The following is a 25125-nucleotide window of genomic DNA, read 5'->3' as shown; positions in this document are numbered from 1 at the left end:
AAACAGAAAACAAGAACGTTCACACAGCTGATGAGAGCATACAGTGAGACAACCAGTCCCATAAAAGCACTACAAATTATATATTAATTATATAGTCCAAGTCTCATGAAATCATTGAATATGAATATAAAGTTCTCAAATCTCACATGCCCTAAAACAACCAACAATATTTAGCTTCATCGATCTCTAACATTTTCATGCATCATATCTAAAAATCTGGACTCAAATTAGATTTTATAGGTGCAATGGGCAGCATTATACATTTTTACACCAAAATTAAATTTAAAATTAAACTTTAGGACTATTAGTCACACAAAGCATCATGTGACCGTTATATGTGTGGCACTTTAGCTCGACAGCGTTCACATTCCCTTTCTGTTGTTGCGTGAGGAAAAAGAATAGATAATGTTCTGCTAAACTAAGAAAGAAAATCCTTTTTTAATTATAAGGGTTAAAAAAAAAAAAAAAAGTGCAAAATATGTAAAATATTTCAGAAAACAAATAGTGAAACCTGCCAAAACATCTGGGTAGTTTAAATGTACAAATATCCTAAAGCAGATACATTTTCTACACTGTTACTGTAAAATAATTTGAACTATGAAATTGCTAGCAAATTTCACAAATTATTACAAAGGAATGTCACTGATTTAAATGTGAAATTTAAGTAGAAAGAATGAAATTGCATTTTCTTGTGACTCATACACTGAAAAATATTTTTTTTATGGTGTAAACTAAAACAACGCTGGACATTTAAAATGGAAGAAATAAAACTACATCCCGGTAAGTGATTAACTGCATTACTTACAGAGAAAATACTTTCTAAGTGCCCAAAAACACAAGTTCTACAGTTTCACACAGAGTCCGTCCATCAGAACCATGAGTGCTGAGCTCTAAAACACGAATGCTCTGAATCCAGATCTTACCCTGGTGTTTCTCTTCGTGTTCCTGATGCTGATCGGTCTCACAGTAAACCACCACAGACCTGATCCCAGTCCAGATCACCGCGGCTTCCTCTGCTCTCTGGAGGAGAATGCCCGCACCGTTACTACTGAAGGCCTGGGGCCGGATCACACACACACACACACACACACACACACACACGACTGACAGTCATGTGACACAATTAAACCAGCACAGCAGATCGTGTTCCTCCAGTGCGACCAAAGCGATTTGCATTGCATTAAAAACCCTCTGGTCATTTTGACCTGGAGAGGATTGTCTTTTTCCAGAAAGTGCTGGTTAATGTTAACGTTATTGCATTGGGCTTAAACTTACTGACTTTGCTCACACAGGGTATAACAACTCCCCCCCCAAACAAACAAACAAATCTAAAATCAATCAATCAATAAAATAAAAGATTATTTTTGTACTTTTTGGGGGATTATTCCCCCCATCTTTTTATACTTGGGGTGTTCCCAGACTACACAAAATTTCTTATAAATTTCTCATTATGCTATATTATTATCAAATCTTGGATTCAATCAATTTTTATTTATTTTCAGTTTATTCAATTTATTTTTGGAGCTGACTGATCTGAACTTAAGCAGCCAAACTGATCTGCAAAAATGTTTTTTTTGTGGGTTTTTTTCCTCCCATTTAAAGGGGTCATATGACGTTGCTAAAAAATAACATTATTTTATGTATTTGGTGTAATGTAATGTTTATGCATTTTAAGGTTCAAAAAACACATTATTTTCCACATACTGTACATTATTGTTGCTCCTCTATGTTCTTCCTTTCTGAAACGCGTTGATTTTTACAAAGCTCATCGTTCTGAGAAGAGAGGTGTGCTCTGATTGGCCAGCTATCCAGTGCATTGTGATTGGTCGAATACGAATGTTACGCCCCTTACCGTATTGTGATGCCGTGTCCCGGCGCGATGACACAAAAACAATAAAACTCATTATAAACGAGGCATTTGTTGCATCCAGTGGGGACATAATTACTGATTATAATGACTTATACTGTCTTTTTACGCGTCGCGTTGCATCGTGCCGTGTAAACATTACCATGTCTGCATTTGTGATCGGAGAAACAACAAACAACAAGTGCTACTCTACACAGCTCAAAACTCGGGTTTGAATCGTCAGTAGCAAATTCTTTAAATATAAAAACGTACTTACAGGCTGTGAGTCAGAAGAGCAAGACTGTCCTTGCAAAGTTGGAATTGCCCCACTTTATAGAAACAGTCTTTGAGCAGCTGGCAGGCTACTCCCAGGTTCAGGAAATAGACCTCCGTAAAATGTGCTGCACATACTCTAATATTTGGGTTGAACTGTTCTGGAACAGTGTTGTAAATACAACTTAACCACTGATTTCTAGTTGTGTCCTCTTTTGGAAGCCTAAACATTTCTGGGTGAACTATTGATTTAAAGACAGAAACACAGCTGAAGACGTGATCTGGAGACTGGAGATGTGGTGTTGACGTGTGAACGGGGTTAATGCAGTACAGAGATGCAGTGAGGCGAGTGTTAATGCACTGCTCCACACACACATCACAGGCCCGTCTCTACTGCTGATGGATTCTGGGTAATGAGATCCAGGAGCCTCGGAGGGCATCTTCAGTCCTGTGAACTTAATAACTGTGAGCGTTTGTGCCAGTACCAGGCATGCAAGAACGCTTTTGAAGTCCGTACAAGGGGTTCATGATTGTATTTGGTAAAAGAAACCCTGACTAGAGCACTATGATGTCTGTGATGCGGAAAACACCGGAACAGAATCACAGAATCCAGTCATAAAAATGGAATTTACTGCATAACATGGAATGTCACAGAATCCAGTTTGGATGAGAAAATCAAAAGCAAGGCTATCACTATTGCACAGTAGAATGTACTTCTCAAAGTAATAATACAGTTTATATAAAATCATTTTTAAAAGGAATTTCACAAAATATCACAGACTGTTTCATCCATTTTTTAATTTAAACAGTAAATCTTTGTTTTGAAGCACTTTGTTTGGCAAAATCAAAGGAATTGTTCAAATTTCATTTGATTACATTTTAAAATATTAAATTGTTATAAGTTTTCTGCATTCATTTGATTACCAATGTTTCTGATAATAAATTTGTTCCAGGCATCTCTTCATGAGTTTAACCCGTGTAAATGAATATTTAAAGATTAATAACAGTGAGAAAAAAGAAAGATATTTAGTAAATATATTACAGGCTATCTGTTGTGTTAAATAAAACACAGAATCCAGAAAAAAATTTAAATAGACCACACAGAACTTCTGAGGAGAAATAATAAAAAAATAAATTCATAGGGCACTATTATAGTTAAAATTGTAATACATTATAAAATTGTTATCAATTCAGTTTGTAAGACTTTTTGATTATTACAATTTAATTCAACCATTAAAACTGAATCCATTACAGTCAAAACAGAAAACTAAACCAAAACTGATTTTGGTAAAAAATAAATTAAATTCAAATAAAATAAAATCGTTAAAATTTCACTTGATTACATTTGAAAGAGTAATAAAGTTGGTAAAGTTGTATGTATTCATTAGATTACCATTTTTGGTAATAAATTTGTATTACAACCCGAATTCCGGAAATGTTGGGACGTTTTTTAAATTTGAATAAAATGAAAACTAAAAGGCTTACAAATCACATGAGCCAATATTTTATTTACAATAGAACATAGATAACATAAATGTTTAAACAGATAAATTTTACAATTTTATCCACTAAATGAGTTCATTTCAAATTTGATGCCTGCTACAGGTCTCAAAAAAGTTGGCACGGGGGCAACAAAGGGCTGAAAAAGCTGGGATAACATCTAGCAACTAATTAAGTTAATTGACATCAGGTCTGTAACGTGATTAGCTATAAAAGGGATGTCTTAGAGAGGCAGAGTCTCTTAGAAGTAAAGATGGGCAGAGGCTCTCCAATCTGTGAAAGAGTGCGTAAAAAAGACTGTGGAATACTTTAAAAACAACGTTCCTCGCTTTGCAAATCTCATCATCTATGGGGGTGCATTAGTGCATACGGTATGGGCAGCTTGCATGTTTTGGAAGGCACTATGAATGCTGAAAGGTATATAAAGGTTTTAGAGCAACATATGCTCCCCTCCAGACGACGTCTATTTCAGGGAAGGACAATACAAAACCACATACTGCAGCTATTACTACTGCATGGCTTCGTAGTAGAAGAGTCTGTGTGCTAAATTGGCCTGCCTGCAGTCCAGATCTTTCACCTATAGAGAACATTTGGCTCATTATTAAATGAAAAATACGTCAAAGACGACCACAAACTCTTCAGCAGCTGGAAACCTATATCAGGCAAGAATGGGACCAAATTCCAACACCAAAACTGCAGAAACTCATAACCTCGATGCCAAGACATCTTCAAACTGTTTTGAAAAGAAGAGGAGATGCTACACCATGGTAAACATGCCCCCATCCCAACTATTTTGTGACCTGTAGCAAGCATCAAATTTTAAATGAGCTCATTTTGTGCACAAAATTGTAAAATTTCTCAGTTTAAACATTAGTTATGTTATCTATGTTCTATTGTGAATAAAATATTGGCTCATGTGATTTGAAAGTCTTTTAGTTTTCATTTTATTCAAATTTTTAAAAAAGTGTCCCAACATTTCCGGAATTCGGGTTGTAAATCACAAAACAGACAGCACAGAATTTCTGAAAAAATAAGCCATTATTATTATTAAAATGTTCAATAAATTATTGTATTGTTCAAATGATTAGACATCCGTTCGGATTATTAACATTTAATTAAATAATTAAAACACAATACAGAAAAAAGAAATTGAATTTCATTGGCCGTACTTAACTAATATGACTGGACTGGATGGAAAAGAATTTCAGCAAAACATCCTTCTGCTTTCTATACAACTAAGCTCCAAAAAAGACAAAAAGCACCATAACATTTATCCATGTGACTCATGCATTATATTCCAAGTCTTCTGAAGTCATATTATGCTTTTCATGAGGAACAGACTCAAAATAAGTTACTTTGGTGCTTTTTGTCTTCTTCAGAGCTTGAGACTTTCATTATTTTATTTCATTAGTGGAGGCTCGGACATTCTGTTCCACAAATAAAAGCCATGCGGGTTTCGAGGTTCGTGATATTTTTTGAGGTGAATGACTCCTAAAAAGCAAACGTGCTCATACATGTGTTCAGATCCATGAGAAACTCTCGTCAGAAGACAAAAACTGCCGGAGAGTCACGCAGTCCGTATTACGGAGTGGATTCAGGTATCTGAGGAATGTTATTTTCCATGAGATCCGTGTGGATTTAAACACACTATTGTGAGAAAGAAGCACAGCAGCCTGTTTACAGCCGTTAACTCAATACACAGAGCGTGTGAATCCTCTTAAAATATAAACACTGATGCTACTGTTTACCCATCATGTGCTCAGTCTACAATTCACAATTACACACAAAACAATCAGTCAGACAGCAAACGCTTTCTGAAAAAGAAAGCTGATTTTTTTTTTTTTTTGTGGAAACAGTGATCTAAACTTTTGAATAGCAATATTTAAAAAAAATAAAAATAAATACTACTTCATCAAAATTGACAATAAAAAGACATTTAGAATGTTGCAAAATATTTTTATGTCAAATAAATGCTGTTCTTTTGAACTTTCTGTTCATCAAAAAGTCCTGGGAAAAAAATAATCAGTTTCCAAACCATATTTTTCAAAATTGATAATAAAAAGAATTGAGCACCAGTAATAATTAATAAAAATTAAGCACTATGATTATTAAGCACTATGAATGATTTCTAACAGATCATTCAAATAGAAAAGGTATTTTAAATTGTAGTAATATTTCTCAATATGATTATTTTTACTGTATTTTTGAGCAGAAGAAACTTTATTCAAAAATATTTTTGAAAAATCATAATTATTCCAAGATTGTGATCGGCAGTGTAGTTTAGAAGATCAATATTGTCTTTTATTCCCGGTGCATATAAATGAGAATTATTTAATATGATTAAATATGACAGACACACATACATATATAAATATCACCTATATACTGTATGCTTTAAATATTCGTAATATAATTGCTGTTTGATTGAAAAGAAAGCTCCTCTGATTGGACAAAAACAGCCCTTTTAAACAGTGTGATAGACTGTATAATAAATACAACCAAAGGCTGGAAAATATCAAGACATCTTCATATTTTGTATCTACTGTACATGAAACCTCTCTGATCTGAGACTGAAATTAGGGCACAGTTGCCTGAAAAATGTATGCGCATGAAATATTGCAGCTCATAAATCAAACGGACTTTCTAAGATGTAATATTTCTAAAATTAAAAAATGCATGAGCTTCTACTTTGGGAAACAGCAGTTGCTCATGTCGGACAGCAGCGCAGATCGGTTTGATTAGGCCGGGCGATGAAGATGATGATGATGATGAAGATGCCGTTGTCACAGGAATCCTCTCAATTCCTAACCAGTTTTTATAATTAATATAATAGTGCTCATATCAGTGTGATTTTAGTGTAATTGAGATACTATTATAGTTTTTATTTATAGTTAGATTTAACTTTAATGTTTCTATTTTATATTTCCTGTTTTCATTTTCACTGTTTCTTTTAGTTTAGTTTAATCTTACTAAATGTTTTAGTAATTTTGTGTTTTGTCATTTGCATTAGTTTTAGTTTGTTTTTTTATTTCTATTAAGTTATTTCAGTTTTAGTTATTTTAGTTTATCAGTTCAATCCAAATGAAAATGAGATACTCTGTCAACTAGCTGAAATAAAATAAGAAAAAGTTTTTTTTCTTTTTTCTTTTTTCTTTTATTTATTATAATTTTCAGCGTTCAACTCATCCTGTATAATGTCGATTAGCAAACACAGCAAGTTCAGACTCACTTCAGCATCTAAAAAACATAAACATTAGTATTGAAGGTGATGTCTGGCTGAAGAGGAAGAGGAGGAAAGCCTTCATCTCTTGACTCTGAAGGTCCTTGCGTTTATGGCTGTTGAATCATTGATTGTGTGTCTGAATGCCTCCATCTCATTATGATCATAATTACAATGACATCACAACAATCGCCATGGCAACACATATTCAGCCATACATTGAGTAGATAAAAATGACACGTTGTCTTTTCATTCTGTCACATTTCATTCACACTTACTTTATTTAGTACAAAACACCCGAGACCCAATAACAGCAACTTACGAGTGCATCATATGAGTTATCTGGAGTACTGTAATATTTTATTTCATGCTTAAAGTTCATTTTGTCCTTTCAGAGCTTGACAGACTTGGTCAATATGAACTTGTTGAATGTAAAAGAGCTGAGTAAAGATGCCATTTGATGTCGGTAATGCGACCACATTTGCGATAAAACTCACCAAAGCAGCACAGTATCATCCTGACAGGAAATGCTGATTAACAGTAAAGTGGCTTATCATCATCGAGACACACTTCCTGAGAGAGAGAAACTCACACGTGCATCAGCTCTAGAAAGAGACGCAGAATCCTAATGCACACTATATACAGAATATACAGGTCACACCAATAGAGTTTAGTCATTCAACTCGATATATGAGCACTTCCCCAACATTGCATCGTTTCATTTGTCAGATAGCCTACACAAAGAAACTCTAAGCTCTTCACTAAAAACTGGCAAAATAAATGTTGTTTAACTTAAAGAAATGACGCCAAATACATCACTTCTTATAATTAAAAATGCAAAAATAATAATATAAATAATAAAAAAAATGCATTGTTCTGTTGTAAAGGAATTTTTCATATTTTCATTTGATTAATTTATTTTAAAATACTTATTAATTAAACTGTTGAAGTTTTATTAATTTAATTGAATAGACATGCTATTTGATAAATGGGCTGATTAATAATATTTAATTTAATGAAGCAACTAAAAAAAAAAAAAAAAACAATTGTTAAAGTAGGAACCATTTTTTCTGTTTTTCCTTTTTAATTTTTCTGGTTTTAGGGTTTACCATTTAATAATTTAAAAAAAAAATTACAACAAAAGGGTCCTATAATACATTTTTTTCAACACAGAAATATTTTAAGATTTCTGTATTTATTAGGGATGCAACGATATTATGCAACTCTTCTTGACGCTGTGCCTTCTTTACAAAGCAAAATGCTCCGATCAATCCTCCGACACGATCCGGGATGCCATTAAAAATAAACTATCCACTTATTCCTTGCGCTGGGATCCTTCTGATATCTACAAAGACGTGAACGAGCTGTTTAATGCAAATGCGTCAAAGCGAACGTTCTTTCATTACGTTTGCCCTAAAATAAAATAAAAGTGCAGTATGAATTGCTGACAGCTGGTGGTTTAAATGGGTAATGTTACTGCAGTCCAAATTCAAAATATCTCTTTCAAGTGTAGAAATTAGGAAGGAGGTATAGTTTCCCTACTGTAGTGTAAAGCAAAAATAATTTATCTATGAAATTTTATTTTCATTTATTTTACAGTGCAGTTGTTTTACATTATATGGCTATTACTGTCATAGGAATAACAATAATATAAGATTGCTATATAATATTATTACTATTATTATTATTATATTCTAATTTGTTTGGCTTCTAAAACACCATTGTGTGAATGTAATTTAGACAGAAACAGTATATCACAATTCACTGACTTTTTTCTGACTTAAGTTTTCTTAAGAACATGGGTTGGAGCACTTAATTTGAACTGCATTAGATAGAAGAATTTAACTTTAAAAATGTACAAAATTATATTGTGAAATTTTGATATCGTTGCATCCCTAGTGTTTTCCCAAATATTACCCACAATCCCTTGCTATGGAAGAAAGTGTGCTTGAGACAATGCTCCTTCGATTTTTTTCCACAATAAGCCTGAAAATGAATGCATTTTTAGAAGATGAATTAAGCTCCTAATGTTTACATGTAAATGAAAGCAGCATGCAGCAAAGAGTTCTGTGGCATCAAGACTCAATTTTATAACACATTAAGTTGCAATACCAGCATGCTGTCATATTAGCTATTCGAAACATATATGGAAAGCTGATGTGGGATTTCACATAATCAACGATGCACACACGTTCATTGTGCACAAATATGCAATACTGGTGTGCAGCAAAAATGAAAAGTGAATTCAGCAGAAGGCTGAATTTGCGTTTGTTTCAAACCAAGACAATAGAAAGAAGAGCAGGGCCATTAGAGACCACAAGTCCACACAGACTGCAGCTCCTTCAAAGCTCTCTGGCATTTCTTAACGTCTTCAGCCGCATTAATTATTTAGGGCACCCAATTAGCCCTTGCGTGTCCACAGGCCCTTAAAGAGGAGACAAACCCCAGACGCTGACGCTATAACAAACGCCGAACCTCTGCGCGATCGCCCATCACCAGTGATTTAATATGATTACGCTAACATGCGCCCGCTCTAATAACTTAAATGATAAAAGTGACAGGTCGGACTTTAATAAGTGCAACATCATAAATTATTAATCAGAAGCTTAATGCATAAGAGATGGCTGAGGTCCTCGGAGGAGCGTGTGCTTATGAGCGTTAGGACGTGAAAGACAACATCTCCCCGAGGCTTCCCTCTTTTACAGTCACTGTAGCGCATCTATTAGTGCGTTCAGGTCCTTGGCAGCATGCGAAAGCAATTACAGCAAGTGCGTAAAGCCAATTACTGCTGTATTTTGCCATCTAACGTAAACCGATCAGCGCTGTCACAGTTATTTCATGGCCTGCTATTTGAAATGTCCTAAATGGCTTTGGGGGAAACTCGGTTTGGATGAGATGGAACGTGTCCTTCATGTTACCTGATTTTCTGGGCATTTTAGGAATGTTACACAAACACACGGAAACATTTTTTCATATTTACAAATCACAAACTCCATCTGATCCAATTATAAAATACACACAGCTCAGAAAAACAACCACATTTTAGTTGGTCTGTTTGTTCAAGTCTGCATGATGATTTTCAGGCTTATCGCTTAATTGCCAAATTTACATCGCAAAGGCGGCACAGAAGCACCTCTGAAGTGGTATGAACTGACAAAAATTCATTTACACCGCTACTGAGGTGCAAAGCCAGCATAATTTAATCAGGCTTTTATATGCCATTACGTTTCAAATTTACACAGTAAATGTGGCACATATGAAGCGCCTCTGTGCAGTTTTAAAAGACACCTAAATGCCACTTCAATCTAATATGAGGGACTGAGGTGGGTCAGAGCAGGCAAAATGTTTTGTCCAAATTTAATTTTATGCGGCATTGTGTCTTTACATTAAATTTACACTATTTTTGGCAAGCACAGCACATAAAATGCTGCAGAATTATGCACTAACTGACCTTTAATACTTATGCCAAATTTACTCTGCAAAGGTGGCACAGAAGCGCTTATAAAGTGGCATTTTTGGTGTTTTTACTCAAACTGTTTGATTAGAGGTGGCATAAATGCATTTACACAGAAATCATAACTCATACTAGGGACTGAGGTGAATCAAAGCAAGCATACTTTAGTCTGGCTTTTATGCTGCACTGAGTCATTACACAGCTGGGTTAAGGCTGGTCTGTGCCTGCTCAAAATTTTAAGTAAAGGCAGTGCATCAACCGCTACAGAACAATGCATGCAATGAACTATAATACATTTGCCAAGTTTACACTGCAAAGGTGGCAGAGAAGCGCTTCTGAAGTGGCATTTAAGTAAATTCAAAGATTCCACCATCTCCAGAGAGGATCTCGCCGCTGCTATAGCTAACGGTATCAAGCTAGCGCTTAAAGAGCAACAAAGTACTCTTGATTCGGTAGTGGCTTCGACTGTAAGAGATGCTATAGACTCTGTACTGACCCCAGCACTTCGTGATCTACATTTGGACATACAAACGACCAACGATTCTGTAAAAGAGCTAAAAGCACAAGTTGAAAAGCTAGCCATCGCGGCGAAACAGACACGTGACCGGGTCGATTCCGTTCAAGCAGCTGCACGGGAGGATAGGAGGACAGTCACAAACTTAAGAAATCAGCTGGAGCAACTCCCCGAAAAAATGACGGACATTGAAGATAGGAGCAGGAGAAATAATGTATGACTGGTGGGGTTGCCGGAGGGGGCGGAAGGCTCTGATGCAGCTGGCTTCCTCAGAGCTAATCTTTCCAAGTGGATCCCTTCCCTGTTAGTCCGTGACATTGAGATTGACCGGGCCCATCGCGTGTATGACGGAGGAAAAACTCAGATCGGCCGCGTACTCTCATCTTCTGTGTACTAAAGTGGTATTACAGATTGGCGATCCTGAAGGGTGCTCGGCAGGCATACCCGGTGAAATATACGCAGGACAATGTCACGCTAATATTTTTCCCGACATTAGTCCAGCCACAACTACCAAGAGAAAGAGCTTTAATCCAGTCTTGAAGAAGATGACAGCACTTGGTCTCCAGCCCTTCCTCACCTATCCGGCGGTAATTAAACTACGGCACAAAGGTGAGCAGATGATGTTCGACTCTCCTCAAAAGGCGGAGGATTTTGTTACTTCACTGTCACTGAAGACGTATTCTGCAGCGCTACAAAGCAGCGAGAGGGCGTCGGCTACCGTCTCCATCCTCTCAGCTCAACGAGGGAAAATTAACGATGATCCTAACTGCCCTGAAGAGGACAATAACAAGGTGGCCATGGACACTTGTTAATTTCTTTTTGAAATCTTGCCCCTGCCCTGTATGTTCGTCTGCTGATTAGTAAATAAAAATGATTTATTTTCTTTATTATTATTATTATTCTTCGGGCTGATGGAGAGCAGGTTCAATCACTACGCTTTTGGCTCAGTGGGCCTTTGGGGACATGTCTTGCGTTGAAGTGGACTGGTCACGCATCAACATTTGTTTCTGTTGTTTATGCAGACCTACACTCTCGGTAATGTGCGGTCTGCTTTGGTTTTTATACACAGTTGTTTGTCGTTTCATTTTTTTATATGCCCTTCAACAGACATCAATACATTTATTTATTCTGCTTTTCTTTTAAAAGGACTATGCATCTAGGTGGACTGGTATCCAGGATACATACTAATGTTTACATGTCACTGGCAGTATGGCATTCCTTTCATTTCTCTTCACTTAGACAGAATCTGGGCATTGCGAGCACACAATGCATGTTCTGAATATCTTATCATTGAATGTGAATGGCCTAAATTCTCCTATTAAGCGTACCCGGATATTACAATATTTGCACCGTAAATCTATTTCCTGTGCCCTGATACAAGAGTCTCATTTAAAACAATGTGATGTGGCATGTTTTCAAAACAAGTATTACAAACTGGCAGCCTTCTCTTGTGCTCGTATTAAAACTAAGGGGGTGCTTATCTTAGTCGATAGGAAGTTACATTTAGCTATTGAACATACCGGGAATGATGATGAAGGTAGATTTGTTTTTATACACCGTAAAGTACATAATGACAGGTTAGCACTGGCCATTTGTCCTTGGTCCTTGGTCTACATTGGGCAGAAACACATGCGGTGACTTATATGATAACCAGGGACTCTGCTCACTTCAAGAACTAAGAACTAAGTTTTGTTTACCAGCATCATCATATTTTGTCTTTTTTCAGTTACGTTCTGCTCTCAAGGCCTATGGAGTTCCCTGGGCATCCCCTATTTCCTCTCATCCTATATGGGATTGGATCGGACCACCCTCTGGTCGGCCATCTGGTTCTTTAATATATAGTAAACTTAATGATCACACTGCAAAGTCTCTTTCTATTAAATCTATCTGGAATCGTGAATTAACAGATCTGTATTTATCGCTCGACTGGGAGAGGGTGTGGTCTAATCTAATCTTAACTTTAAAAACTTGGCTCATCGTCTTATCCATTTCAAAGTCATCCATAGAGCATACATAACTCCTTACAAGAGGTTTAAAATGAAACTGCAATCGACCTATAACTGTCATATCTGTAACACTGTATCAGCAGGTACATTTTTCCACATGTTTTGGGAATGTCCAACTGTTGTCAATCTATGGACTCATGTGAATTCTGTTTTGTCCTTTTTTACTACAAATTGAAATTGAAATTGTTGATGGTGTGTCTGTTGTTTCCCTCTCCCTGTTGTTTGTTTGAGTGGATGTTGTTTTGTTGATTTGAAAAAATAAAAAGTTGATCACAAAAAAAAGACCATATTCATTGTCTCTACAATTTAAGTCACGTATATTTGCTTCTTGTTTATTGAATTGTTGCCCTGATCTTTAATACTTAGTGTTAGAGGTTTCATCCCTAACAGCGAAAGCAACAGTAAACCTGATAAACATCCGATCACAATTCCAAAAAATGAAAGAAAATATGACTGAATTTTCTCTCTACACCCACATTATTCCTCAACGATGTCCTGTGTTCAGTAGGAGGGGTTTAAATGGAGATCAGTGTGTCTATTCAGAGCTGCCGGAGGTGTTTGGGGGTTCCTGGCGTGCAGGTAATGCGCCCAGCGGGGCGGCTCTTCCCTGGGCATCTAAGCCTGCAATGTGCGGCACAGAGCTCTTCCTCAGCAGCTGGTGAGCCCTGTGACCTCTGACCCCTGCGGTGGGGCGCAGCAGGCAGACCTGAGATAATTACCCTGCGAGCAGAGAGACACGCTGGGCTGCAGAGGAGGGAGAAGATGCACAAGTTCTTACCCAGTATCTTTCTTCTCTCTTTCTTTAACTGCCTGTCTCACGCTGATAACTGTACAAGGTTTAAAAACACTTGTTTTAAAACACTTTCTTGAGCTTTAAAGTTCTCTAAAACGTCAGTTAGATTTGTGGGATTCGTATTCAGGTGATGTATTCACTGCGAATGGGGATTACTCTATGAAAACAGTATGAATAGAATAAAAAACAAATCTGTCCAAATTAATACATCATTCATTCAGCCTCAATTATACAATGTTTTTATTGACTCATTTGAGTGATAAAAAACAGTGGCCCTCAGGATTAACTGCGGTGAGAATTACTGTGTTTCTAATTAAACAGTCTCTCTGACGGTTGATTCATATTCAATGCTGGATGATTTCTATCATGATATACACAGCACATCAAAAAATCAAAAAATAAATAAAAATAAATACCTTTGAAACACCTCCTTATATTTCAAACAAACTCTGATCCTGAGCTGAACTAAAAATAAACATCAAGTAAGTCTAATATGGGTGACAGCTAAACTAAACATGAAACAGCTAAACATGAAACGGCATTCACTTCAGTATTGGGATGATTGATAATAATTGAGAGAAAAAGTAGTGCAGCATTTGATTTAAGCCGCTGAACTGATTGGACTCTTTTCACTTAACACTGTGTCCTAACTACGCGCGACGCGACAAGCAATTTGGTGTCCACACCAAACGCGACGTGACACCGCGTTTCACAGCCAATCAAAAGCGTGTGTGGGTGGCCTCTCCCTGGAAGCGCACTGCACTCGCAATGAAATGGATACGTTTAGAATCCAATTCATAAATATTAAACCTTTTTAACATCATTAAATGTACATACTGAGTGACTGATAACATCTTTGTTATGTAATACACTCATGGTTCGCATTGAGTTCACATTTTTGCTTTAATTTATTTTGAAGATCTGAGGTAAACTGTCTGTTGTTGCTTTCAGTATGGCTATAAGGTCACATAAAATTATATTTAAACGTTTAACTTTGAATAAAGCACATAATCACCTGCGATTATCTAGTCATATAGTTTGATGGCAACCAGCCAAAACACCCTAGCAACTACATAACAGCAAGCTAAAGGCAACCAGTAGCCATAGTAACTGTATAGCAATGCCTTGGCAACCATCCATGACAACACAGCAATTGCATTACAGCACATTAAAAACAGCCAGTCACCACAGTTCCTAGCAACACCCTGGCAACTAATAACAATACATTAAAACAACCGGTCACCACAGTAACGCCCTGGCAACCAATAGCAGCACTTTAAAAACAGCTGGTAACCACTGTAATTTGTTATGGCAATGCCCCGACAACCAATAACAGCACATAAAAAACAGCAACTGTATAGCAACATCCCAGAAACCAATAACGGCATGTTAAAAAGTGCTGGTAACCACAGTAACTGTACACCAATGCCCTGGCAACCAATAACAGCACATTAAAAACAGCCAGTAACCATATAGCAATGCATAACTGAATGATAAAAACAACCAGTAACCACAGTAACAGCACCCTAAAACTTACAGTAACCATACAGCAACACACTGGCAACCGCCCCCAGCATGAGAGTGGTTTTGCAGTCAAACAGCAGACAGATTTTCATCAGCAAATATGTAGTTGTGTAATGAGATTTTAAGAACACTAATAGATGAGTGATAGATGACGCTCCTAATGAGCCTCCTCAGCCTCCTCCACATTCATTTTGTTTTGAGAGATCACTGGCTTTATTATCTTTCTTATCAATAACTGCGTTTAGCATTAAGGCAGCGCACAGACGAATATCTGTTTTACTGAGGTTTTCTACTGCGGCGCTTTATTTCCACAGCTCTGAAGTGACTGAAATCAATAAGCATTTGACACTCGTGTTGTGTCTATTATACACCCTTCAGAAGATCAATAACAACAGTGCAACACGCTCAATAAGAGGGTTTGTCTGTAATATACAAGAATCAAGATCCCTTCTGTTCAGGTGGCTAGGATCACACATGGGAACTTCTCTGTAAAAAAAAAAAAAAAAAAGAAAGAAAATCATTTTTCTGGTTTGGAACATTTTCACACTCAGCTTGACTCACTGTACTGCGTGTGTGGGGGACTACACGGAGCAAACGAGCCTGAAAAAACTCCAAGTATCCAGAAATATACTGTCAAACAATTAATTAAAGGGATAGTTCACCCAAAAATTTGAATTTACTCACGTTCAGGCCATCAAGATGTAGATAACTTGAACAGTAGCTGAAACCGTGGTCCTTGGTGATTCATAAAATGCAAGTCAATGGGTGCTAGGGATGCAATACAGTTAGTCCACGGTTCAATACGTACCTCGGTTTTTAACCATGCTTTTTGGATTGGTTCAGTTCGGTTCTGATAGCTTGGCACATCAGAGTGGTTTTTTGCAACAAATTAACAACAAAAAAACTCCTGTAAACCTCTGTACACTGGAAAAAGTGTGGGTTATTATATGTCTGCTTAAAGGGCACCTATTATGCAAAATCCACTTTTACATGTTTGGACATAAATGTGTGTTGGCAGTGCGTGAATACAACCACCCTACAATAATAAAAATCCACCCACTCCTCATTTTTTAATCCCCTTTAACACTAGAACCACCCGAGGTCGCTATATACCTAAAAGCGCCAGCGGGTAAATTTTACCCACACACATGGCAACTGTTTTTATATGGCTAAAGAACATATTATTTCACTGTATTATGCCACTGTCTTCACAAAGAAGTGTCTAGAGTCATGAAATGATTATGTCTAGTCAACTATATTTTTACCCTGTTGTTTTATGTTCAAGACTTTTTAATGCAGCCTACACTAATCCATAACGGTCAGTAAGCTAAAAAAAAAAGCCTGCACTGACATCAAAAATTAGAAGGGAGTAAATATTTTGGGTGGTGTAATATTATAATACAATGTCATTAATCACTATTAGGATAACCCATGGTATTTAAATTACTAAAATTGCCAATAATGAGCAATAATAATTCACCACACTGCATAGGATGATGCTATGGCAAATTCAAGCGCACAGCTTCACCTAGGCCCAATTATTAATTTGTTTAGTTATATCATTTATAATTTGAATAAGAGAACACCACCAATAATCTTCGGGTAATCAAAAAAAAAAGTTTTATTCATTACATCATAGATCGGATTTATTTTTTTCTTCAGGAAACGGCCAGACTAGAATAAATAGCAACACAGTAGAGAACAATAAACGATATGGCAAGACAAAAATTAAATAATAAAACCAAAGTTTGACCAATAATGAGTAATGTTAGGCTAAAACATCTAAATATGATGTCCGGATCACTGTCAGGTGAACCGACAGATGCTGAGCCGACCCAGGACGCATAACTTACCATCAGACTCTCCATCACTCATGACATTTAGTGTTTCTAATACCGACCTTCCATAAATCGCCTTTTAGTCATTTTGACTTTATTTATGAAACTGATAACCGCTAAATTAGTGAGTGAAAGGCATTGCCTAGAAATGTACAATGTTAAAACATAAGCGGCAAGAAAATGACAGCGTGAAAATACATGCATTATATAGCGGGTAAATTTGACTCGTGCGGCGCTTATAGGTATACACGCTCCGTTTTTTGATCTGGTTTTATCTAAATAATTTTTAACAACATTGGATTGTAAATTACATAATTTTATGTACCATGGTACAAAAGTCAGTGACTGGGAGACTTGAATGTTCTGTTGAAAATCTGTTATGTACATTTGAAAAACAGTTCTAGTGTTAAACCTAGTGTCAGTCTCAAGGTGCGTTCACACCAGACGCGAATGAAGCGTTAAGCGCGAGTGATTTACATGTTAAGTCAATGCAAAGACGCGAATAGACATCCTGCGGCGCGAATTGAACGTTTCGGGCATTTGACGCGCTTAAGTTGAAAAATCTGAACTTTGGCGAAAATTCGCGCTTTTGTGAAGTGAATTTCACACTCGAATGAAGCGAGTAAACTGTTCAAAATGTTCAAGCGTCCAACTATGCGCGAATAGCGCGATTTATTCGCGCAAGTTGCGTCTGGTGTAAACGCACAGTCACAAGGCCTGCCGTTTTGACTCTCACAGCAGTGTGACGTCACATTTCGGAGGGCCGGGCCCCGGGGGTTGATTGACAGCCCTGCATTGCCATAGTTTCCGCCCTCAGCAGTTGTAAGCTGTCCATTTTCTCCACGCTCAAGCAGCGGAAATGTCAACAATGTCTCACTACCAATCCCGGTGCTATGTGTTTGCATGTAAGAATGAACATAAGAGCCTTCATTTTCTTCTAACAGCTGAGCTGCTGAGGACGCTGTGGATTACTTTAATTTTTCAAGCTAATGCGCCTCAAAAACTACCTAAATACGAAAATCACTCCAGACTCCTTTGTGAATGTCATATCATTAGTGCTTAGCGTTTTAACCGTATTTGTGTGCGTACATTAAGTATTTTTTAACTGATCAGTGCCATGCTTCTGAGATTAGTTCGTTGGGTTCGTAGCGCGAGATTCGTTCAGTAGCTCTGTAACATTGCGCTGCCGTTTCGTCCAACTTTCAGTGCATTTGACTTCCCATATGTACGGCTGAACACCGGTTTGCTCGCTCTCAGTTACATTGCTTCTACCGGCTGTGTTTATTGCTGCAGATATGCAATGCAGAGAGAGACACGTATACGCAACACCCTCTTCTGGAGACGGGGCAGGAATATGCAGCTCATTTGCATTAAAGCTATATACTCCAAATCAGTGTTTCTAGACACACCCCAAAAAAATGACATTTTCCAGCTGTTATAATAAATGATCTGTGGGGAATTTTGGGCTGAAACTTCACAGACACATTCTGGGGACACCCAAGGCCAATATTACATCTTGTAAAAAGGGGCATAATAGGTGCCTTTAACATTTAACATTAACATTCTCATCTTTTGAGAGAGGTATTACTTTTCTAATTTTTACCCAAAATAGGATGGATTGGCCACTACTGAGCGCTATAAACACATGTACACTCTTAAAAATAAAGGTGCTTAAAAGGCTATTCACAGCCATGCTATAGAAAAGTCCATTTTTGGTTCCACAAAGAACCATTCATTCAAAGGTTTTTTAAAGAACCATCTCTTTCTTACCTTTTTATAATCTGAAGAACCTTCTTTCGCCGCAAAGAACCTTTTGTGAAACAGAAAGGTTCTTCAGATTTCAAAGTTTCTTTATGCAACCATTCAGATAAAAAGGTTCGTGCACGTGATAGCATCGTGAAGCCCTTTATTTTTAAGAGTGTAATTTGTGTTTCATTGATACTGGATGCTAGAGGGTGCCCTCCTGCAGGAAATCCACATATGCATCATATAAGTAACAGTATTACGCTCCAGGAAATCCCTAATAAAGGCATCGCTATTGCTGTAACTGAACAAAAAAAAGATGTAATGTTAAACGTTTCGAATGATAGACAATAAACACTCGCCTGTGACAATATATGGTTTATCGGTGTTCATCAAGCCATCTCGGGTATTTTCATAATGATTAAGTAATAAGTATATTTGTAAGCCATTTCTAATCACATAGCCTTTATTACAGTGTAGAATATATTTTCTGCCTCATTCTGTGATAAGAAGCCACGTCAGATCACAAAAGGAAGTTATTTCAAACACTCGACTGATGTTGGGAAGTAAAAACAAGTTATAATGTTCTCTTTTGTTGGACAACAGGTTTAGAAAGGCTTATCAATGCATGTCATTACAAGGGAAGATGCTCGGCGTGTGTTGCTTTTTCAAATATAAGCGTGGAGGCGTTTCCTCATCTCAGCACATGAACTCACGTACACACACACACACACACACACACAGAGCCAATTCTGAGAGAAATAAAAAAAGCACGGATATTATTTAAATGCAAAACCAAAAAAAACCGCAATTCACAAGTGAGTATTGAACCGTAGATGTCGTACCAAACAGTTTGATATTATATTGAGAATTGTGACATCCCTAATGGGTGCCGGCAATACCCCTGGCTCCTGACAATATATTGAGATCTTATGAAGCGAAACAATCGGTCTGTGCAAGAAACTGAGCATTATTTACAACATTATTACCTGTAATCCAGAGCCTCAGGCAAACTTTCCGGAGTGATGTCCGGTTCACGAATTAATCATTTTTTGAACTGGTTCTTTTTAGTGAACTGAATGAACCAGTTCATCAAATCGGACTGAAGCATCTGAAATAGTTCGCGGCTCGAGCAGCACAGATCTTCAAGTTACTCAATCAAAACTCACTTTCAGACGCCTGATAGTCACTCTGACTCCAACTGAGCCAAAATACAATAATATATAATGCTGTGATGAATGAACCATTCAGCGCTCCAGTTCTTCCAACACTCAGTTCGAACGAAGACTGATGACCTGCTGAAATGAGCATGCATGAACTGAACACTTAAATGAAGCGGTGAAATTAACGTTTTATGGTTTCTAATCATGGTTTATGTAAAAAGGTGAGCTGATGAAGACTGGTTTATTCACTTTATATGCTTCAGACATGTAAAAAAAATCCACGTTTCACATCATTATTGGGTGCTTTAATAATATAATTGTGTATGTGTTACATCACATAGTTATGTAGACAAACTAGTGAACTGAACCAGTTCAATGAATCAAACTCTCCGAAAGAACCAGTTCGTGGAAAATAATCAGATTTCCCTGTTTGCTGAGGCTCTGGATTAGAAGTAATAATGTTACTCGTACAGACTGATCATTTCACTCCTCAATATATCATCAGGAGCCAGGGGTATTAATTTTGTGTTGCTTGTATACGTTTTTTTGACTCTCAAAATGCCGGTAGCCATTGATTTGCATTTTATGATTCACAAAGCAACACAGGTTCAACTAAAAATCTTCTTTAATGTTCTACTGAAGAAACAAACTCACCTACATCTTGAATGGCCTGAGGGCGAGTAAATTAACAACATTTTTTATTCTCTGGGTGATCTGTCACTTTAAACAAACATCAGTGGATGAAAAAAAAAATAATAATTATAAAGAAGTTGCGATGAAACCAAAGTAACGACAGATTTTTCATCTGCAAAAAAAAAAAATGTAGGGTGGGGTTTTGGTTCTACACATCAGATGATGATTGGATGTTGAGATGTGGGCGTGGCACTCAAAAATATATGCAGATGATGAATGTGAGCTTGCAGGGGCGGAGTTTAAGCACATGGCAACACCCTAGCAACCACCCAATACATCTTGGAGAGGGTGCTCGCTGCAGAGCCATATGTGAGGAGTTGGAGCTCTAGCTCCCCCTCGCTGGAGGTAATGGGGTGGATATAGACACCTAACCACACCCTAACCCTACCCCTTACCCTATCGCTAAACATAACTCCACCCATTAGTTCACACAGAGGTGGAGCTGGACATCCAGAGAGGTGGAGCTGGAGGCCATTTGGCTCTGTAGTGAGCAGTACTTGACATCTTCTGCTCAAAGAACACTCACTAATGTACTAAAGAGACATTTATCTTACTTCTTGTAATGGATAGTGTATTTACAGTCTCAGATTACTGGTGATCAATGGTGATAATCACTCATAAATCAATCCTGGTGGGGTTTAAACCTTTAGACTATCAGTTGCCAGCTCAGCTCAATTTTCGTACTTTTATTGTAACATAACATGGTTATGAGCTACTAAAAGGGGTAAATGCCCAAAAAACTATAACATAGTAATTTTTGACAGTTGAAAACAATCAAGCATTAACAGACATGATTATGAGCTACTACTACTATGGTATGTACAAAAAACATGGTAATAACATGGTACATGTGGCAAAAAAAAACACGGTATAGTAGCTAAGTCCATAAAACCACGTTAGCATGACAGTACCATGGAGATATTTAATATTTCTTTGAAACTGAAAATAAGCAATAACAGACATGATAGAGGGCCAGTACCATGGTAAATACCCAACCGACATGGTAACCCCATGGTACACGCATTAATAGATATGATTATGAGCCAATACCATGGTGCATGTCCATAGTATTACCACGTGACCGTGACAGTACCGTGGTGAAATGTAATACTTTTTTGCATGTGAATATAAGCAGTAACACACATGACAGAGAGCTAGTACCATGGTAAATGGCCAAAAAACATGGTATTACCATTCTAAAGACCATTCTAGCAGTGAAATCAAGCAGTATCAGACATGATTCAGATTTACATGATGAAAACATTGCTCATGTGCACAATTGTTGTGATCAAGTTGTGATGCTGCGCAGTGTGTGTGTGTGTGTGTGTGTGTGTGTGTGTGTGCGTGTCTGGTGACTCAGGCTTCCGCCACACACACACACACACACACACACACACACACACACACACACACACACACACACACACACGACACCAAGCTCACGGATCCACAGCAGCAGATATGATGTTCATAAGCACAACAGAGTTTGCACCAGTGATTTACTCACATCTCAGTGACTGATGCTGAACGTGATCACAGGTGTCTCGCGCTCTTTATCATCCTCATCCTCATCAAAGCCCGCCGCCGCTTATTCCGCTCGAACCGCGCCTCATCCGAACGGGAATGTGCTCAATGAAACGCTCAAAAGCTAAAGCACACCTCCTCAAGTATACTAATGAGTGTGTGTGAGGCTCCTGCGCGCTCTCGAGTGGATCTGTAGCAGCCCCGCGGCGGCGCGCTCTGATCCGGGTCCTAGCGCCGAGTGAACCCCAACAACAGGTTGCAGCTCGATCATTGGACATTCCCTAATGAATATTAATTAGATGATGACGTTCTTTACTGGAGAGTCCAATCAAGTCGTGTAATTAATATTCACGAGCTAACAGTCAGATCCATAGACTGAAAATGCACTAATTTGCATATGGGGGTGAATGCAAAACATGATAATATTTCAGGAACTATAAAATAATGTTTTGGCTACTGTTTTTTTTTCCCCCTTCGTATTTTTACTTTGAGTTTAAATTGTATATTATTTCTATAAATGTATAATATTTTAAAACATGTTTTGCCTTTTAAATATAATATCATTATCACCTGTGAACTAAAAAGTCACCTTAATTTAGTCACCTTATAGTCATAGAAAAAAGATGACTAAAAGTTGCATTTTTGCTCTTCAGATAAATAAAATGTATCTGCATTGTTTTTTTGTTTGTTTTTTGTTTTTTTACATTTTTTCTGTTATAATTATTTTTACTGTGTAAATTCTGTATATAAAATATAAAAATATAAGGAATAATATATAAATAAATTTTGAAAAGTAAAAAAAATGGTACCTTTAGTCATATATACATATACTACTCAAAGAAAAAAAAGTGATGAACATGATAATATTTCATGAATTATAGAATAATGTTTTGACGACTGTTTTCTTTTCTTCATATTTTTACTTTGAGTTGAAATTGTATATTATTTATAATATTTTATAATAATTTAAAACGTATTGACTTTTAAATATAATATTATTATCACTTGTGAGAAAAATATAAATAAAATGTATCTTCATTATGATTTTTTACTTTATTTTTTCTGCTATAATTATTTATACAGTGTAAATTCAATATATAAAATATAAAAATATAAGAAATAATATATATAAAAATTGAGAAGCAAAAATGCTACTTTTAGTCATATATAGCCTACTCAAAGAAAAAAATTCTTAATTAAATTCATTATTACAGTTATATAATAATTATATAACTAAATAGTATTTAATAATTAATTATTGTAAATATATTTTTTACCATTTAAAATATAATATATAATGCATAAAAATGCATCTTTTAGTCATCTTTTTTCTTTCAGTATTTATGCATCTTTTGCTCTTCAGATAAAAAAAATAATAATAATCGAGAACTCCCTCTGTTGCCAATCAGGTGAATTAAAAAGCGCTAATACTTTACAGCAAACATATTTTTCACTCTTCTCTCATTTAACAGCCTGCATTAAAGAGCTGGATTCATTAAAAAAGCGTCTGCAGGTCTTCCTGCGCTTACATGCTCTTTGTGCAACAACAATGAACTCTCTGTGTAACTAATTTACAAATCTAATTTGACAAGCATGCCGACCCAAATGAAAGCATCACATAGGAAAGATAAATCCGCCTATCCAGTGATTGCATAACTCCAAAACTTCACACAAATCCATACGAACTCGCCCTAAACACAACAAACTGCTTTATACTGAGACAGAATGGCACACTACTGCCGTCTCTCAGTGATGATGCGTTCACTGTCATCTAGAAGCACACACTATCTAGATCTGTTCACTATCTAGATCTAGTTACTGAGGATCTCGGCCGAGAGAAGATCTGTGTTCACATGGCATCAGCGCTCCGTCTCCATGGGAACCGCTAATGTGGAGAGGCAATAGCTTTTAATTGTTTATCAAATGCCAATTAGACTCAATAAGGAAGTAATACAAGTAGAAAGGAAGGGTTTGCTGGGTTTGTGTTGAACTTGGCTTGAATATTTTTGACCAAACGAGTAAAATAATAAAACTTATGAGATTCAGTGGGTTACAAAATCTGTTTTGCATTGTTTTAATTTAATACCTTTTTTAAAGTATTATATTATCATCATAAATTAACTGGTTTTAGGTTTATAATTTAAATGGATCTTTTAGTCATATAGCCTACTGAAAAATTATTGACTAAAAGATGCCTTTTTTGCTCTTCAGAAAAAATGCAAAGATTTTTTACAATGTAAATGTTTTACAATTGAAAATATAAAATGTAGAAATGTAATTATATATATATATATATATAGCTATATATATATATATATATATAGCTATATACAGAGGCGTCATGCCCATTCAAAGTGATTTTTGAGCCAAGTGGATTTTGAATGCAGCTTCCAAAAGACAAAATATAGCCGATTAATATTTTCTATATTTAATACAATCACACCGGTGTTCAGTGCATCATATCATCAGCTGCTAAATTCAAATCTGCGCCTGTGCTTTGGCTGGCGCTGAGCCAGAGACAGACAGGTTTTTACAGCATTTTGCATTACAACCAATCACACACGATTCTGTTGAGCTATGATTGCAATGACCAATCAGAGGCGTTCAGATGAGTCATGGCTAAAATGCCGGTGTTTTCTTCACTCGCTCACTGACTGAATACCTCTTTCTGGCGAATTCTCTTCTCAGAAACAACAAAGTGCAAATGTGTGTACGAATCTGTAAGATATTAATTTCATAGTGTAAACAGCTTCAGTGATTTTAATAGGAGTTTTCGAGAGTGCTTGAACAAGACTGTCAGTGAAAATGTTCTTTGATAATGTAAATGTTCTTTGCTCTCTTTCTGTACCATGAAAGTGTTATGATTAGTAGCCTAACTTACAATGTTTTTATTCACATTAACTTTCAATGTTAAATTCACATAAAATATAAAGTCAGTCGTATTAAAAATATGTTATGTCATGACACCCATAAACAGACAGCTTTTTATTAATAGATTACATTATTAGGTTACTTTGACCATCACCCACTATAG

General features: G+C 36.6%; 1 protein-coding gene across 2 annotated transcripts in view; it reads right to left on the bottom strand.

Annotated features, from left to right (window-relative positions):
* The window catches only part of rab27b (RAB27B, member RAS oncogene family), a 43920-nt gene extending 21605 nt beyond the window's left edge, over positions 1 to 22315 (bottom strand). Inside the window, exons 1-2 of one of the 2 annotated variants that reach the window (XM_058758549.1) lie at positions 22075 to 22315; positions 924 to 1020 (exon numbers count right to left, since the gene is read on the bottom strand). Coding sequence is in view for 1 of the 2 variants with exons in the window: in XM_058758548.1 (XP_058614531.1) it covers positions 22075 to 22076 (2 nt within the window). In the remaining variant the exon portion in view is untranslated. The remainder of the gene's footprint in view (positions 1 to 923; positions 1021 to 22074) is intronic. The other variant, XM_058758548.1, reaches the window with a different exon arrangement.
* Between the last annotated feature and the right edge of the window lie 2810 nt (positions 22316 to 25125).

Source organism: Onychostoma macrolepis, chromosome 21 (genome assembly GCF_012432095.1).
Source record: "Onychostoma macrolepis isolate SWU-2019 chromosome 21, ASM1243209v1, whole genome shotgun sequence".
In the NCBI taxonomy this organism is placed as follows: domain Eukaryota; kingdom Metazoa; phylum Chordata; class Actinopteri; order Cypriniformes; family Cyprinidae; genus Onychostoma; species Onychostoma macrolepis.
Note: the sequence above shows the minus strand (reverse complement) of the source record. Positions and strands in the feature narration are given on the sequence as shown.